General features: G+C 48.0%; 1 protein-coding gene across 1 annotated transcript in view; it reads left to right on the plus strand.

Moving 5' to 3' along the window:
• Positions 1–6,268: 6,268 nt before the first annotated feature.
• Positions 6,269–16,615, plus strand: part of PM20D2 (peptidase M20 domain containing 2) — a 34,025-nt gene continuing 23,678 nt past the window's right edge. Inside the window, exons 1-2 of the mRNA XM_075923875.2 lie at positions 6,269–7,495; positions 14,172–14,320. Of these exons, the coding sequence (XP_075779990.2) occupies positions 7,013–7,495; positions 14,172–14,320 (632 nt within the window). The 5' untranslated portion in view covers positions 6,269–7,012. The remainder of the gene's footprint in view (positions 7,496–14,171; positions 14,321–16,615) is intronic.

The following is a 16,615-nucleotide window of genomic DNA, read 5'->3' on the forward strand; positions in this document are numbered from 1 at the left end:
CTCTTCATTGGAGTTGAGGGTTTACATATCCACAAGTAGTTAGCCAATTAGTCTTCTAGGTCTGAAATTGTATGGACAAGCAGTTAACACTTGATCAGACCAAGGGCTATGCCCGAACCTTTGCGAGATTTTGTTCAAAAGGGGTAACATCTTTTACAAATGCCAATTTCTCAGTCTTCTCTCTGCCTTCTTAAAAGACTGCTTACATTTAAACTTTTCAAGTATACCCAACCTCTTACTGGGACTAAAACAGCAATACCAATACCTCCTTTTTCTTTCTTTCTGGAGGGCTACAATTTGAACTTTCTGATCTCAGCTAGTTTGCTGATAATACTTAGCTATTACCTGCAAAGCTTCTTTGTGCTGCCAGCTAGGGCATTTGCTCCACAAAGGAAATCACAACCTGTTGTGGCTCCTGGAGCTTTCACAGCATTTTAGTCTGTTTGCAGTTTTTACTCATTCTATAGTGTACATGGCATGTTACAGGAAAATGTGCAATCTTTGTTTACAACACTACTTAGCCACATTAAACTTTGCATAGGATGTAACACTTTTTTATGCTCACAGTTTTCCTGTACTTTCATTAAACAACTTGGACTAAAATGGTCTTACCAAACCAATTTGTTTTAAACCTACAAACAAACAAGATTACTGGACCTTAAAACTTCATTTATTTACACTATATATATCTATATATCTACACACAGATACACAGACATTCTCTGTGAACCTTTCTTACACTATTTCTACATAGCTGTACAACAGTTACATTCCCTTTTATTCAATGGGGTAGTTCAGTTCCAATAGAACCCCCTCCCTTTAGAGTTCTTTTAGCAGTCTCTCTAATCAAATGTATGGATTTGAGTCAAATTTGCCTGGGTTATTTACAGACATTCCTTTGGAAAAAGGGCCCATTTTCCCTTCAGAATGACTGTAAAGAAACCACAGTTTTCTATCTACACCATTTTAGCATTTGCACAGCTGCTCAATTCTCTCCATTCTCTGCAGAGTTTAAATTCTCTGTGTTTTTCTTTTCTTAAAACACTTATCTCTAAAATAAAAACTGGCCTTGTTTCAGATATTACTCTTGTAAGTATGTTTTAAGGGTTTAGATTTCCAGTACTTACTGCCCTTTTCTCAGTTCTACCACAAGGCTTTCAGTCTTATCTGTTACCTGCCTGCTTGTCTGGGCCTGATCCTGTTTTCCTTGCTAAATTGAAAGTGGCTCCTTTCCACAGACTCAGGCTTTGTCCCATTCTTTAGCTTGCAGGCAGTTCTATACTTGCAGAACTGCACCCATAACTCCTCAGGATTTCCCCCAATCCTTTTCTAACATTTCTCTATCCCATTTTGGGTTGCCCCAACCTTCCTGGGCAAACCCCTTTCTCTATACCACTAAAATCCATGTCTATCATGACAGACTTCATGTTGCTGTATGTGAACCAGTAGCACAATCCTGCCGACTACGCCAATTCTGGCAGCCGACGGTCAGGGCAGTGTGTGTGTGTATGTTTCTGAGAAAAGGTTTAACGTCCGTGTCTTTACTGCTAGGACCGGGGTCCCATCGCAGAGGGTGGCCAGCAGGCCAACAGATGCCCCGTTATATAGGAAGAGCTTATTACACCTTAGATTTTAGCTGCTAGAACACAGGGGTTCCTTCGCAGCGGGCAGCCTAGGAAAGGCTGAAAAGGTGCCCCAACGGATCTTGTCACCTGGGAGTGACACAGATCCAAACGCCCAAGCTCCCCCTATGTCTGTCCCTTTATGACCGGCTGAAGTTCTTTTAAATTGTGCTTGGTTCTATTACAGCAACTGAAGGAGTCGGGTTAAAGCTTAAACAGTTACAGGTTTATTTGAGGAAGCTTATAAATCATATGGTTGCAATGGCTATTGTTCTATTTCTTAACTACTAGCAAAATATAGATCTTAAAAATGGTTACAAAGAAGATAAAGATAGAAAAATAGAAATAATGGTACCAAATAACAGCTTACTCTTTCTGTGTGTACACTTAAGACAGAGGACCACATCCAGGTACAATTTTTACCCCCTTCTGTGCCTCTTGACTCCAGCATGTCAGGCCAGGGCCGGTCCCTCAATTCCTAGGAAAGACGAAAATACGAGGTGGGCGTCCCCATAGAACCTCGGGAGGTCAAACACCTAACCCGACCAGCAGGTAGAGGGTAGAATGACACTCAAAGTGAGTGTCCTGCTGTACCACCTTTATACTCATGGGGTCACGTATTTCTCTTTCTTGTCTGTCATGCCAAATGGGGCTGGTCTGTCTTTTGTGAGACCAGTTCTTCCAAGGGAGTTGTGAACTTAATTTACACTTGTAAGAGAGATAACTAAATTGGAATTACTGGGGATTCTTTTCTCAGTGGGAAATTCCTCTCCCAGGGACTGTGTGTGTGTTCGAATCAACATGGGTGCCAGCCGGGGGCAGTTCTCACAGCCTCGAGGCCAGCTTATTGACTTAATCGCTCTCTCTCCACATATCTGTTTTTCCAGCTTCTCAGGATCAGATGAGCCAGCATAGACTATGCTGATTTTACTGCTCCTTCTCTGCCCTGTATACTTCAGAGAGGCAAATAAGATGGATGATATGGGGGGTTAGTCTGGCTACAAAGGGCTAGGCAAGCCCTGGTTCCAGAACTTTGAGGGTAACCGGACAACGAGGCAAGGTTACTGCACAGCGCCACCTGGCCGCAGCGGGGCGCTTACCAGCAGATGTACCCATTACATATGCGCTCATGTTCAGCGTTTCCCAAACTATGGGCCGCGGCCCGGCACCAGGCCACGGGAAAAAAATACCAGGCCTCAGCGTGGCTGCCGGGAGGGGAGGGGAGCAGAGCAGGGAGGGCTGGGAGGAGATGGGGGGGGGGGGCGGGGAACCAGCCGCTGGGAAGCAGGGTTGGGGGCAGCAGGGCTGTCCTGCAGAGATGGGGGGAGGCAGGTGGGTGGAAGCAGGGTTGGGGGTAGCGGGACTGTCCCACAGAGATTGGGGCAGGCGGCCGGGCAGTGGAAGCAAGGTTGGGGGCAGCGGGGCTGTCCAGCGGAGATCGGGGAGGGCAGGTGGCGGAACCAGGGCTGGCTGGGGCTTGAGGGAGCTGGCCGGGGAGATCAGGAGGAGGAGGATGGGAGAACCAGCTGCTGGAAGCAGGGCTGGATGGGGGCAGCGGGGCTGGTCGGGGGAGTCGGTGGGGGAGCGGGGCTGACTGGGGGAGATTGGTGGGGGGCAGGAGGAACCGGCTGTCGGAAGCAGCAGAGCTGGATGGGGGCAGCAGGGCTGGACTGGGGAGATTGGGAAGAGAAAGGGGGCAGGGGAGCCAGGCACATGCAGACCCTAAAGACCCTGGCAAAGAGTGAGTCTGGCAGGGGATTCCATTGTGGCCCCCTCCCACATACCCTTCCTCGAGTAGTTGCGAACTGTCTGGCAGGTAGACACACTCAGGCAGCGTGAGCACATCTACCAGCCAGGCAGTTCGCAGCTAAGGACTGATGCACCTAATTATAATAAAACTTACCTAATTAGAAAATACCAGACATTTTATATGTCTGGTAATTTCTCAATTTGTTTCCCGGACAACACCCTGAAATACCGGACTATCGGGTACAAAACCAGATACCTGGCAACGCTACCCCCCTTGCACCCTTCCTCCTAGCCAGATACTCTACCCCCAATCTGCTCCTGCTCCCGCCTCCTAGAGTGCCCATGCAGCGCTGGGTCCTCCAAGACCTGGCCCAGGCTGGGCGGAGGATGCAGCTGGGTGAAACACTGAAAATTTATTCGTTTTTCATTCTTTTTTTTATATGCATTTATATTTTTGGGCTGCAAAAAACAGTACTGAATAAAACCGGGTTCCAACTAAAGTAAAAAGTTTGGGAAACCCTGATCTAGCCAGCTTTCTATCCATTTGTCCAATCCATATTCCCTTAACTTGCTGGCAAGAATATTGTGGGTGACTGTATCAAAAGCTTTGCTAATGCCGGCACTGGGGGCTTTGGGAGGACCAGAAACAACTTATTTGAATATTCATCATTTGCTTAATGAATATGCAAATATGCAAATGAATGTTATCAGTCCTCCAAAAGCTCATGAATGGATTTACTGATTCCCGTGTCAAAAAGTTTGGGAACCCCTACCCTACTTCTTTCCAAATATTGAACAGAAATATTTATTGAATCCTTTCTGCATCCTTATTAACAATTTCACCTTTTCCATCCAGTGTTGTCCATACTCCCAATACAATTGGTCTGATTACTTTTGTTCCTAATATACTTTTCACACTCCTTTTTATCCTTAGCACTGCCACCCATGGACTTTTCCCCTGAACCTTTTAACATCTCTTATCAATTTTCTAAACCCCATTACATTCAGGATAATGTGCCTACTGGATGAAGGGGAAGCAGTAGGTATGACATACTGCATTTTAGTAATGCTTTTGACACCGTCCCACATGACAGTCACATAAGCTAACTAGGGGGACGTGGTCTAGATGAAATTACTATAAGAAGGTACACAACTACACTCAGTGATTTCACTGTCAAGCTGAGAGGACATACCAAGTGAGGTGCCACAGGGATCTGTCGCAGGTCTATTACCGTTCAACATTTTATTCATTTCACTCCATGTTGTGGAGAATGTGCTTATCAAATTTGCAGATGCCACCAGGTTGGAGGAGTTGCACATACTTTGGAGGAAAGGAATAAAATTCAAGATGATTTTGATAAATTGGAGAATTTTCCTGAAATCAGTAAGATGATTTTTTTTGAAGTGCAAAGTCATTCAGTTAGGAAGGAATATTCAAGTGTACAAGACAAAATAGGGTTTAATTGGCTAGCAGCTGTACAGCAGAAAAGGAACAGGTGGTTGTAGTTGATCACATATTGAATGTGAGTCAACAATGTGATGAGAAAACAACAAATGCCATTCTGGGATATATTTACCAGAGTGTCATATGGAAACAGGAGGTAATTGTTCAGCTCCACTCAGCACTAATAAGGCCTCAGAACACTATGTCCAGTTTGAGACACTATACATTGAAAAAGAGGTGAATAAACTGGAGAGTTCAGAGCAAGGCAACAGGAATAAGAGGTTAAGAAAACATCATTTATGAGGAAAGGTTGAAAGAATTGGGCACGTTTAAGCTGTAAAGAAGATAAAGACTGAGAGGTGGATATGATAATAATCTGCATATTTCAAAGGCTGTTATATAGCTGAAACAAAAAACAGGACTATGTAGCACTTTAAAGACTAACAAGATGGTTTATTAGGTGATGAGGTTTTGTGGGCCAGACCCACTTCCTCAGATCAAATAGTGGAAGAAAATTGTCACAACCGTATATACCAAAGGATACAATTAAAAAAAACGAACACATATGAAAAGGACAAATCAAATTTCAGAACACAAGGAGGATGGGGGGAAGGTAAATGTCTGTGAGCTAATGATATTAGAGGTGATAATTGGGGAAGCTATCTTTGTAATGGGTAAGATAATTAATGTCTTTGTTTAAACTTAAATTTAAATATGAATGACAGTTCAGAGGAGTCTCTTTCAAGTGTGGTCTTAAAAGGTCTTTGAAGCAGGATACAGGTAATCCAGTTGTTGAGACAATGTCCTTTCTGGCTGAAATGGAAAGAAACTGTTTTTTCTTTGTGATCCTGTCTACTATCTGTTTTGTGGGCATTGATTCTTTGGCGAAGTGTCTGAGACGTTTGTCCAATGTACATAGCAGACGGACACTTTCGGCACATGATAGCATAAATTATATTTCTGCATGAGCAGGAATATGTGTTCTTGATCTTATAACTCACTTGGTTAGGTCCAATAATGGTATCAGCAGAGTGAATCTGTGGACAAAGCTGGCAACGGGGTTTGTTGCAAGGGAAGGTTCTGGGTTGGTATTAGTGTGGTATGTCCTGTGGTTGTTGGTAAGAATCATCTTGAGGTTAGGTGGTTGTCTATAGGAGACTATGGGTCTGTCTCCCAGAGCCTCTTGGAGTGTAGTATCCTGTTCCAGTATAGGCTGTAGTTTATTGATAATGTGTTGGACAGGTTTAAGTTGGGGGCTGTGATGACAAGTGATGTTCTATTGTTGGTTTTCTTGGGTCTGTCTTGAAGTAGATGGTTTCTAGGTATTCGTCTGGCTCTTTCAATTTGCTTTTTTATTCTTCGGGTGGGTCATTGAGGTTTATAAATGCTTGGTAGAGATCCTGAAGTTTCTGGTCTGTCAGTGGGATTAGAGCAGATGCGGTTCAAAGGGCTTGGCTATAGACAATGGATCGTATGGTGTGTTCTGGATGGGAGCTGGAGGCATGTAGGTAACTGAATGAGTCGATGGGTTTTCTGAAGAGAGTGATGTCTAATTTTCCATTGGTGATTTGTACTGTGGTGTCCAGGAAATGGATCTCTCGTGTAGAATGGTCCAGGCTGAGATTGATGGTGGTATGTAGGTTGTTAAAATCTCTGTGGAATGTCTCCAGTGTTTCTTGGCCATGGGTCCAGATCATAAAGATGTCATCGATGTAGCATAAGTAGAGAAGGGGTAAAAGGGGACGGGAGTTGAGGATACATTTCTATCACTGTTATATAGGTGAGTGTGCAAGGCAAACCATGGAACCTCCCAGAATAATTCCCACTGACCATCTGAGCAGGCTAGGGAGCTGAGACCATTACATTAGGGAGGGAAATTCCCTCCCTCCCAGCAACCTACCCCACAGCCCTTTGGGTAGTAGAGTGTGAGAAGAAAAGTAAGATGTGGGGGAAGCCCCGCCCTCTGCCGTTCCTAGATACGTGATTGGAGCGCTGCAAGCCCCGCCTCCTGCGCTTTTGAAATACAGCCGCGAACGGTCAGGCCTCCCCTCCCTGACGCGGTGCGCGGGGGGAGGGGGTTGGGGAGAAGCAAAGGGCGATTTCCCAGCAAGCTCTGCGGGAGGCTCTAGAGTATTTGTGGAAGCGGCGCCCGGTGCTGTGGTTAGAGCAGCTCGCGTGGACTTGGCGCGCTCGGTCAATGTTCGCCGCCTCCGTTCCCGAGCCGCCCACCCCTGCGGGCGGCGGCTTCATGGGGCCCTTGGAGCTGCCCGCCGCGAATCCGGCGGGGCTGGCGACGCTGAAGCAGCGGGCGGTCGAGTGCATCGAGCAGAGCGCCGGGCGGCTGAGCGCGCTGAGCCGGGAGATCTGGAGCCGCCCGGAGCTGGCGTACGAGGAGCGCCAGGCGCACGACGCCATGATCCGCTTCTTCACCGGCGCCGAGCTGCCGGGGGCCGCCTGGGCGGTGCAGCCGCGCTACAAGCTGGACACCGCCTTCCGGGCCGACTGGGGCCCGCCCGCGCCGCGCCCGCTGCACCTGGCCTTCCTGTGCGAGTACGACGCGCTGCCCGGCATCGGCCACGCCTGCGGCCACAACCTCATCGCCGAGGTGGGGGCCGCCGCGGCCCTGGGCGTGAAAGGTGCCCTGGAGAGTCTGTCGGAGCCGTCCCCTGTGGCGGTGAAGGTGAGACCTGACGGGCAGGGTTTCCCTGGGGGGGAAATGAGGGGAGCTGGCCCAGTGTGGTCCCTATCATAAAAACGCCCATATTGGGTCAGACCAAGGATCCATCCAGCCCAGTATCCTGTTTGCTGACAGGGGCCAATACCAGATGTCCCAGTGGGTGGGATCACACAAGTCATTCTCCCCTGATACCTTCCCTGTCATCCACTTCCAAAGAAACAGAGACTAGGGCTATCATTCTTACCCATCCTGGCTAATAGCTATTGATGGACCTAACCTCCGTGAATATAGCTAGCGCTTTTTTTGGACCCTGTTAAAGTCCTGGTCTTCCTACCATCCTCTGGCAATGAGTTCCACAGGTTGACTGTGTGCTGAGTGAATAAAAACTTCCTTTTGTTTGTTTTAAATCTGCTGCCTATTAATTTCATTTGGTGATCCCGAGTTCTTGTATGGGAATAAGTAAATAACTTTTCCTTATTCACTTTTTCCACATCAGTCATGATTTTATAGACCTCTCTCATTCCCCCTTAATTTCCTCTTTTCTAAGCTAAAAAGTCTGTTTTAATGTCTCTTCATATGGGACCCATCCCAAACCCCTAATCATTTTTGTTGCCCTTTTCTGAACTTTTTCCAATGCCAATACATCTTTTTTGAGTTGAGGCAACCACGTCTGTATTCAAGATGTGGTTGCACCATGGTTTTATATAGAAAATATCTTATTGCTTCTGTCTTAGTCTCTATCCCTTTTTTAACGATTCCTAACATTCTACAGGCAGTCCCCGAGTTATGCGGATCCGACTTATATCGGATCCGCAGTTACGAACGGGGATTTTCTCGCCCCGGAGGACTGGAGCGGTGGGATGCCTGGTCCTGCCGCCCACCTCCTCCGGGGCGAGAAAAGCTGCTCCCCGTCTCCTTAGTCGGCTGGGGAAGCCAGCAGACCAGGGGGACGAGGAGCAAAGCAGCGGAGGACCCGGGCCGGACCCGCGGCGCTGATCTGGAAGCGCTGCGGGTCCGGCCCGGGTCTTCTGCCGCTTTGCTCCACATCTCCCTGGTCTGCAGACCAGGGAGACGCAGAGCAAAGCCACGGAGGACCCGGGGCCGGACCCGCGGCACTTTCAGCTGATCTGGAAGTGCCGCGGGTCCGGCCCTGCGTCCTCCGCTGCTTTGCTCCGTGTCTCCCTGGTCTGCTGGGGGGGGGACGCAGCTAGTGGGGGGCCCCCCCCCATCAGACCAGGGAGACGTGGAGCAAAGCCCAGGGCCTGTGGTAGAGCAGGTGGGGCACTGCCGGTTGGTCCCGCAGCACCGCTCCTTGGTGCTACTGGACCAACCCGGCAGCACCCCAGCTGCTCTGCCCCAGGAGTCCTGATTTAGCCGCTGCTGATCAGTTTCAGCAGCGGTTGAATCAGGACGCCTGGGGCAGAGCAGCTGGGGTGCTGCTGGGTTGGTCCAGTAGGGCCGAGGAGCGGCCGCGCTACTGGACCAACCCAGCAGCACTCGAGCTGCTCTGCCCCAGGCGTCCCCAAGTCAGCTGCTGCTGAAACTGACCAGCGGCTGACTACAGGAAGCCCAAGGCAGAGTTGCTCTGCCCCGGGGCTTCCTGGAATCAGCTGCTGATCAGTTTCAGCAGCAGCTGACTTGGGGACGCCTGGGGTTCTTAAGTTGAATCTGTATGTAAGTCGGAACTGGTGTCCAGATTCAGCCGCCATTGAAACTGATCAGTTTCAGCAGCGGCTGAATCTGGATGCCAGTTCCGACTTACATACAGATTCAACTTAAGAACAAACCTACAGTCCCTATCTTGTGTGTAACCCGGGGACTGTCTGTATTTGCTTTTTGGACTGCCACTGCATACCAAGTGGATGTTTTCAGAGAACTATCCACTATGAGTCTGTGATCTCTCTTGAGTAGTTGTAGCCAAGTTATTCCCCGTCATATTGTCTGTATAGTTGGGATTATTTTTTCCAATGTGCATTACTTTACATGTATCAACATTAAAGTTCACTTGCCATTTTGTTGCCCAGTCACTTCATTTAGTGAGATCTTTTTGAAGCTCTTAACAGTCTGCTTTGGTCTTAACTATCTTGAGCAGTTTGCTTTCATCTGCAGATTTTGCCACCTCACCGTTTGCCCCGTTCTTTAGATCACTTATAAATAAGTTGAATAGGATTGGTTTCAGGACAGAACCTTGGGGGACTCCACTCGTTACCTTTCTTCACTTGGAAAACATACAATTTATTCCTATCCTTTGTTTTCTGTCCTTTAACCAGTTATCAATCCATTAAAGGACCTTCCTTGTTATTCCATGATAACTTACTTAAGAGTCTTTGGTGAGGAATCTTGTCAAAGGCTTTCTGGAAATCGAAGTACAGGCAGTCCCCGACTAACGCGGATCCGACTTATGTCGGATCCGCACTTACGAACGGGGCTTTCTCGCCCTGGAAGTCGGGGCGAGAAAGCCCCGTTGGTAAGCTGCTCCGGTGCCCCTGGTCTGCTGGAGACCGTCTCCAGCAGACCAGGGGCACCGGGCGGGTTCCCGCGCTTCTGAGGCTTTGCCAGAGCAAAGCCTCAGAGGCGCGGGGAACCGCCGCTGCTGCTGCCGCTTCAATCTGGGTGCCTGTGGTCTGCTGGGGACCGTCCCCAGCAGACCACAGGCTCCCGTACTGAAGCCGCAGCCGCGGCGGGGTCCCTCGCCTCTGAGGCTTTGCCAGAGCAAAGCCTCAGAGGCTCTGCTCCCCGTGTCCCTGTCTGCTGGGGAGGGAGGGGGGCAGCTAGTGTGCTCCCCCCTCCCCCCCCAGCAGACCAGGCTTTTGTTTTGGACTCTGGGGCAGAGCAGCTGGGGCGCTGCCGATTGGTCCTGCAGCGCCCGCTCTGGGCACTACTGGACCAACTCGGCAGCACCCCAGCTGCTCTGCCCCAGGTCCTGATTCAGCCGCTGCTGGTCAGTTTCAGCAGCGGCTGAATCAGGACGCCTGGGGCAGAGCAGATGGGGTGCTGCTAGGTTGGTCCAGTAGCACCCAGGAGCGGCGCTACTGGAGCAACCCAGCAGCACCCCAGCTGCTCTGCCCCAGGTGTCCCCAAGTCAGCTCCTGCTGAAACTGGCCAGCGCTGACTACAGGAAGCCCCAGGCAGAGTTGCTCTGCCCCGGGCTTCCTGGAATCAGCTGCTGATCAGTTTCAGCAGCAGCTGACTTGGGGACGCCTGGGGTTCTTAAGTTGATTCTGTATGTAAGTCAGAACTGGTGGTCAGTTTCAGCAGTGTCTGAATCTGGACGCCAGTTCCGACTTGCATACAGATTCAACTTAAGAACAAACCTACAGTCCCTATCTTGTACGTAACCCGGGGACTGCCTGTATACTATGTCCACTGGATCCCCCTTCTCTCCATGTTTGTTGACTCCTTCAAAGAATTGTAATAGATAAGTAAGGCAGATTTCCCTGTACAGAAATCATGTTGACCTTCCCCCCCCCCCCCCCCCCCCCCAACAAATTATGTTCATCTACGTGTCTCACAATTTTATTCTTTACTATAGTTTCAACTAATTTACCCAGTACTGGTGTTAGACTTACTGGTCTATAATTGCCAGGATCACCTCTAGAGCCTGTTTTAAATATTGGCGTCATATTAGCTATCTTCTAGTCATTAGGTACGGAAGCTGATTTAAAGGATAGGTTACAAACCGCAGTTAATAGTTCTGCAATATCCCATTTGAGTTCTTTCAGAATTCTTGGGTGAATGCCATCTGGTCCCGGTGACTTTTTACTGTTAATTTTTTCAATTTGTTCCAAAACCTGGTTTAATGACACCTCAATCTGGGACAATTCCTCAGATTTGTTACCTAAAAAGAATAGCTGAGGTTTGGGAATCTCCCCAATATCCTTAGCCATGAAGACCGAAGCAAAGAATTCATTTAGCTTCTCCGCAATGACGTTATCATATTCCAGTGCTCCTTAAGCATCTCGATTGTCCAAGGACCCCACTGGTTGTTTTAGTCGACTTCTTGATTCTGATGTCCCTAAACAGTTTACTATTACTTTTTGAGTTTTTGGCTAGCTGTTCTTCAAACTCCTTTTTAGCTGTTATATTTTCCCACTTAATTGACAAAGTTTATGCTCCTTTCTATTTTCCTAACTAGGATTTGACTTCCACTTTTAAAAAGTTGTATTTTTATCTGTCACTGTTTCTTTTCTTGGGTAAGCATGGTGGCACTTTCTTGGTGGCTCTACTGTATTTTTTAACTTGGGCTATACATTTAACTTGGGCCTCTATTATGGTGTCTTTGAAAAGTTTCTATGCAGCTTGCAGAGATTTTGCTTTTGTCACTGTATCTTTTAGTTTCTATTTAACTAACTTCCTCATTTTTGTGTAGTTCCCCTTTTTGAAATTAAATGCTACAGTGTTGGGCTGCTGAGGTGTTTTTCCCACCACAGGGATGTTAAATTTTATTACATTATGGTCGCTATTTCCAAGTGGTCCAGTTACATTTACCTCTTGAACTAGATTTAGTCACTTAGGACTAAATCAAGAATAGCCTCTCCCCTTGTGGGCTCCAGAACCAGCTACTCCAAGAAGCAATCATTTAAGGTATCAAGAAATTTTATCTCTGTATCCTATTCTGAGGTGACATGTACCCAATCAGTATGGGGATATTTGAAATCCCCCACTATTACTGATTTTTTTTACATTTTGATAGCCTCGCTAATCTCCTTAGCATTTCATAGTCACTGTCACTTGTAGTGATAGTGACTATCAGGTGGTTGATAATATATCCCTACTGCTATATTCTTATTATTGGACCATGGAATTAGTATCCATAGAGATTCTTTGGAACATTTAAGCACATTTAAGTTTTTTACTTCATTTGAGTCTACATTTTTTTTTCACATATAGTGCCACTCCCCCACCAGCATGACCTGTTCTAGCCTTCTGATATATTTTGTATCCTGGTATGACTATCCCATTGATTGTCCTCATTCCACCAACTTTCCGTGATGCCTATTATGTCAATATCCTCCTGTAAAACTAGGCACTCTAGTTCACCCATTTTATTATTTAGGCTTTTAGCATTTGTGTATAAGCACTTTAAAAATGTGTCCCTATTTATCTGTCTGTCCTTTCCTGTTAGACTTTTTCATTTGATTGTCTCATCTGATCTGACCCATACTTCTATCCTTTCCTCCTCACTAGAACATAGAGAATCTCTATTAATAGACCCTCTCCTAAGAGATGTGTGTTCGATCCATGTGCTCCTCTGCATTCATCGGCTTCCCCCCAGCCCTTAGTGTAATATCTGCTCTACAACCTTTTTAATGTTAAGTGCCAGCAGTCTGGTTCCTGTTGTAGCCCAAAACTGCCTCTTATTTCCCAGGCTTCTCTTTCTCTGGAGCTGCCAGAGGCACTAAGAAGCCTCCATCTTCAGGGCTCTACAAACTGGTGAGAGCTACTTGCCAGCCCCGTACCATGCATGCGCCAGACCGGCACTGCACATGCACACAGCGCCGGTGAATGGGACGCACGGAGCGACTGACTGAAATCTACTCACCATGGGCGAGTAGAAACAGCAGTTTGTCGAGCCCTGTCCATTTTAACCATGTTTGTTCAGTATTTAACAAACACGCTGGAGATGGAGTCTGTCTGCTAGTCAGGTTTTTTAGGAGACATGAGGTATGACTTAATGTCTTTTATTGGACTGACTTCTGTGGGTGAGGGGAGCAAGCCAGTGCTTCTTAAAGAATGTGTGTGACTGCAGCATGCCAGTTGTACCATGGTTCTCCTCTTGAACAACCACATCTTGCAGTATAACATGAGCATTCATGGTTGGTGACCACAGGAGTAGGGCATTGCAAAACACCCAAGATTATTGGGTAGAGGTGATACAGGCTCATTCCACATCCACTGGTCTAAGTTGGAGAGAGATATTAGATCAACTTCTGTTTGAAATTGTAAGATATTACTTCATTTACCTTGTGTCTATAACATCCTGGGACCAACATGGTTGCAACTACGTACAACAGTCATTCTTAAAACTTAAATACCCATCTGGGGAAGTGAAGAAATAGTCTGACAAAGCCAGATGATTGAGTACCCAGGAATCTTCTTTAAGACAGGCCCAACAAGGAAAATAACAGAACGTGCTAGTCAAATCTGCGGGGGCGTGAAGAAATTCCAGGGGACACGCGAGGTGACCCAGTCCTCCTCCTTCCCCTACCCCCACCCCCGTCAAGTTTTGCTGCCCTGGTCAGATTTCCCCCCCCCAACAGGTTTTGGTATTTTGGGGGGGCCCATGATGGTTTTTCAAAAATCAAGAAGGTGGCGTGATGCCAAAAAATTTGGGAACCACTGACCTACAGTCTCCAGCTTAAAGCTCTCTAGTGCATTATTGACCACCTACAACCTATCCCTGAAAAAGATCCCTCACTCTTGCAGGCCTTGGGAGGCAGGCCAGTCTTTGCCTACAGACATCCCATTAACCTGAAGTAAGTTATTTCCAGCAGCCACACTCGTGCCTCTGATACTGTCACCCAGGAACCTACCACTACAATAAACCCTGTTGCAAACTGTCCACACATCCCTACACAGAACTACTCATTAAGTTACAGACTAACACTGCTACCCTTCTGAGACTTTTCAGCAAAGGTAGGTTTTTGACAGTTTTCCTGACCCCTATAACGTCTTCTAGATCACCGTTCTGGGGACTCCTGCGGAAGAAGATGGAGGAGGCAAAATAGATCTCATAGAAGCTGGTGCTTTTGATGATCTGGATGTTGTTTTTATGGCTCATCCAGCACAAAAGAATGCAGCTTATTTACCTGATGTGGCTGAGCACGAGTAAGTAATGTATTTGAAAGTCTTATTTTTGCTTTCTGTATGTCATTTCAGTGAAAGAATACCTGCTTTTAAAGTAGTTCAGTTTGGAGTCTGGTAATCAGTGGAATTGCTCATAGATATATAATATGTGGCCAGATCACTAGCAAGTTGATATAATATAGCACATTGTTTTCTGGGAAAATATTTGTCAATGTTGGTGCCACATTTCTCTTCTTGAATTGTATTCCTCAGATGTTTATGGTACTTTATTGCTCAAAGATGCAGTTTTTGTGTAAGCAGTATATTTTTCAATTCCCTGAAATTTTGTTCCTTTAGACTGATTCTGACCAAATATCCCCAAACAAACATTTGCACCTGTTTTAAAGCCTTCTAAAGTGAATTGGAAAATATTCACTTAAACTATGATTATTTCCATTCACAATGATAGATACAATAGCATTAAACTGAGGCACTGCCAGCCTTTAATTGGAAGGGTTAAAATGTTCAAACTCTTGAATTGGAGATACTCTTGCTTTAGTCTAAAGCAGAATGAAGCTCCCGCCTGCTCCCCACCCAGCTGCTGCTTCTGATAGAGAGGCAGCAGGATGGGTTGGGGGGACGGGCAGCTCCAAAGCGGTTACACATTTACCAAAATAAATGTGTATCTTAACATCTCTAGTTTGGGGACCTTTCAGGGGTGGCAGATGCATCTCACGGGCTGGATCTGGCCCACCAAGCCACCGGATCTGGTCCATGGACACCCTGCTGGGACCCTCAGGCATACAGCTACTGCTGTTTTAGACGCGGGGCTGCTCCATCTGCCTCTCTGCTCAAGCAGTGGTTCCCAACTGCCAGGCTGCGGACTGCTGGCTGCCAGGCTGTGACTACTGAGGGCTGGGGTACACTGCTCTTGTCACAGGTCTTGGAAGAGATATGTCCTGCCTCGCCTCTCAGCCAGCTGGTGCTGGGTCTCTTCCCAGCTGCAGAAGAGCGCTTCCCTGCACGGCCTCCCACCATGCTGGGAAGCTCTCTCCCACGGCTGGGTGGAGAATCCCGCCTCTGCCTGGTGCTGGTTGGCTGAGAGGCAAAGTAGGACATGCTTCTCCCAACAGCTGTAGTGAGAGCAGTGTATCCTGGCCCCCAGAGCTGCTGTGATGCAGGTAGCAGCACAGGGCTCAGTGAGGGGAGTGGGACAGGCACTGGGGGCTCCAGGAGTGGAGCTAGTGCTGGGGGGGGGGGGGCTCTGGAGGCTGAGCTAGTAGTGAGGGGGGCTATGGGAGCAGGTCTGGCTCGGGGGGGGGGGGGGCTAATATTGGGGACTGGCACTGAGGGAGGCTCGGGGGGGTTGGGTGCAGTGGGGCTCAGGGAACAGGAGGATGGTGTAGTGATGAGGGCTCTAAGGGACAGGACTGGCACTGAGGCATTTGGGATGGGGGGCTGGAGGCTGGCATGGGGTTGGGTGCAATAGACTTGGTCAGTGGCTGGCGCTGGGGGATGGTGAGGGGCTCTAGGGATTAGGGCTGGCTCTGGGGACAGGGCTTTTGGCAGAGTGGTAACATTTTATTTGGATATTTTCATATTCAGTGTTTGCATAATGAATATGCAAATAAAATGTTACCAGTTTGCCAAAAGTTTGTGAATGGGTTTACTAGTCCCCAGTATCAAAAAGGCTGGGAAACGCTGCTCTGGAGCCTTCGAGTGATCTTTGGTCTCCAGCCCAATCCTCAGCTCCTATTGGCCAGAAACAACTGGCCAATAGGAGCTGAGCTATTGGCCCAGGGATGGGGGACAGTGCAAGCCTCTCCATCTTTCTGGAGCAGAGAGCCACATGGAGGGAACAACCTGCATTTTCAAGTGGTCTGGGGCTGCAGCAGGTAGGGAGCCTAGGCTGCCTTGTGGGTGCTGCAGGGCTGCTGGCTGGGAGATGCTTAGGTAAGTGCCTCCCAGCCAAAACCTGCCTCTGGCACCCCTCCTGCAACCCAACACCCTCCTCCCCATCTGCACCCCCTGCCCTAGGTCACAATTCCCTCCCAGATGCTGTACCCCCTCCTACAGTGCTCCTCCAATCCAGAATTTTCTCCTGCACCCATACCTCTTCCCTGACCCTACACCCTAATTCCCTGACCCAGGTCTCAACTTCCTCCTTCACCCAAACTCTCTCTCATATATCATGCCGTGTCTTGCACCCCAATCTCTTACCCCATGTGCCATTCTGTGCCCAACCGCCATGCTAGAACCTGCACCTCCCTGGCCACAGAAAAGTAGAGCCCTTGACCACTTCCAAAGTCTACTCTCCCAACAAAAATTATTGCCCAC

The sequence above is a fragment of the Pelodiscus sinensis genome, chromosome 3, assembly GCF_052426305.1.
Source record: "Pelodiscus sinensis isolate ZL-2025 chromosome 3, ASM5242630v1, whole genome shotgun sequence".
NCBI classification, from domain to species: Eukaryota; Metazoa; Chordata; order Testudines; family Trionychidae; genus Pelodiscus; species Pelodiscus sinensis.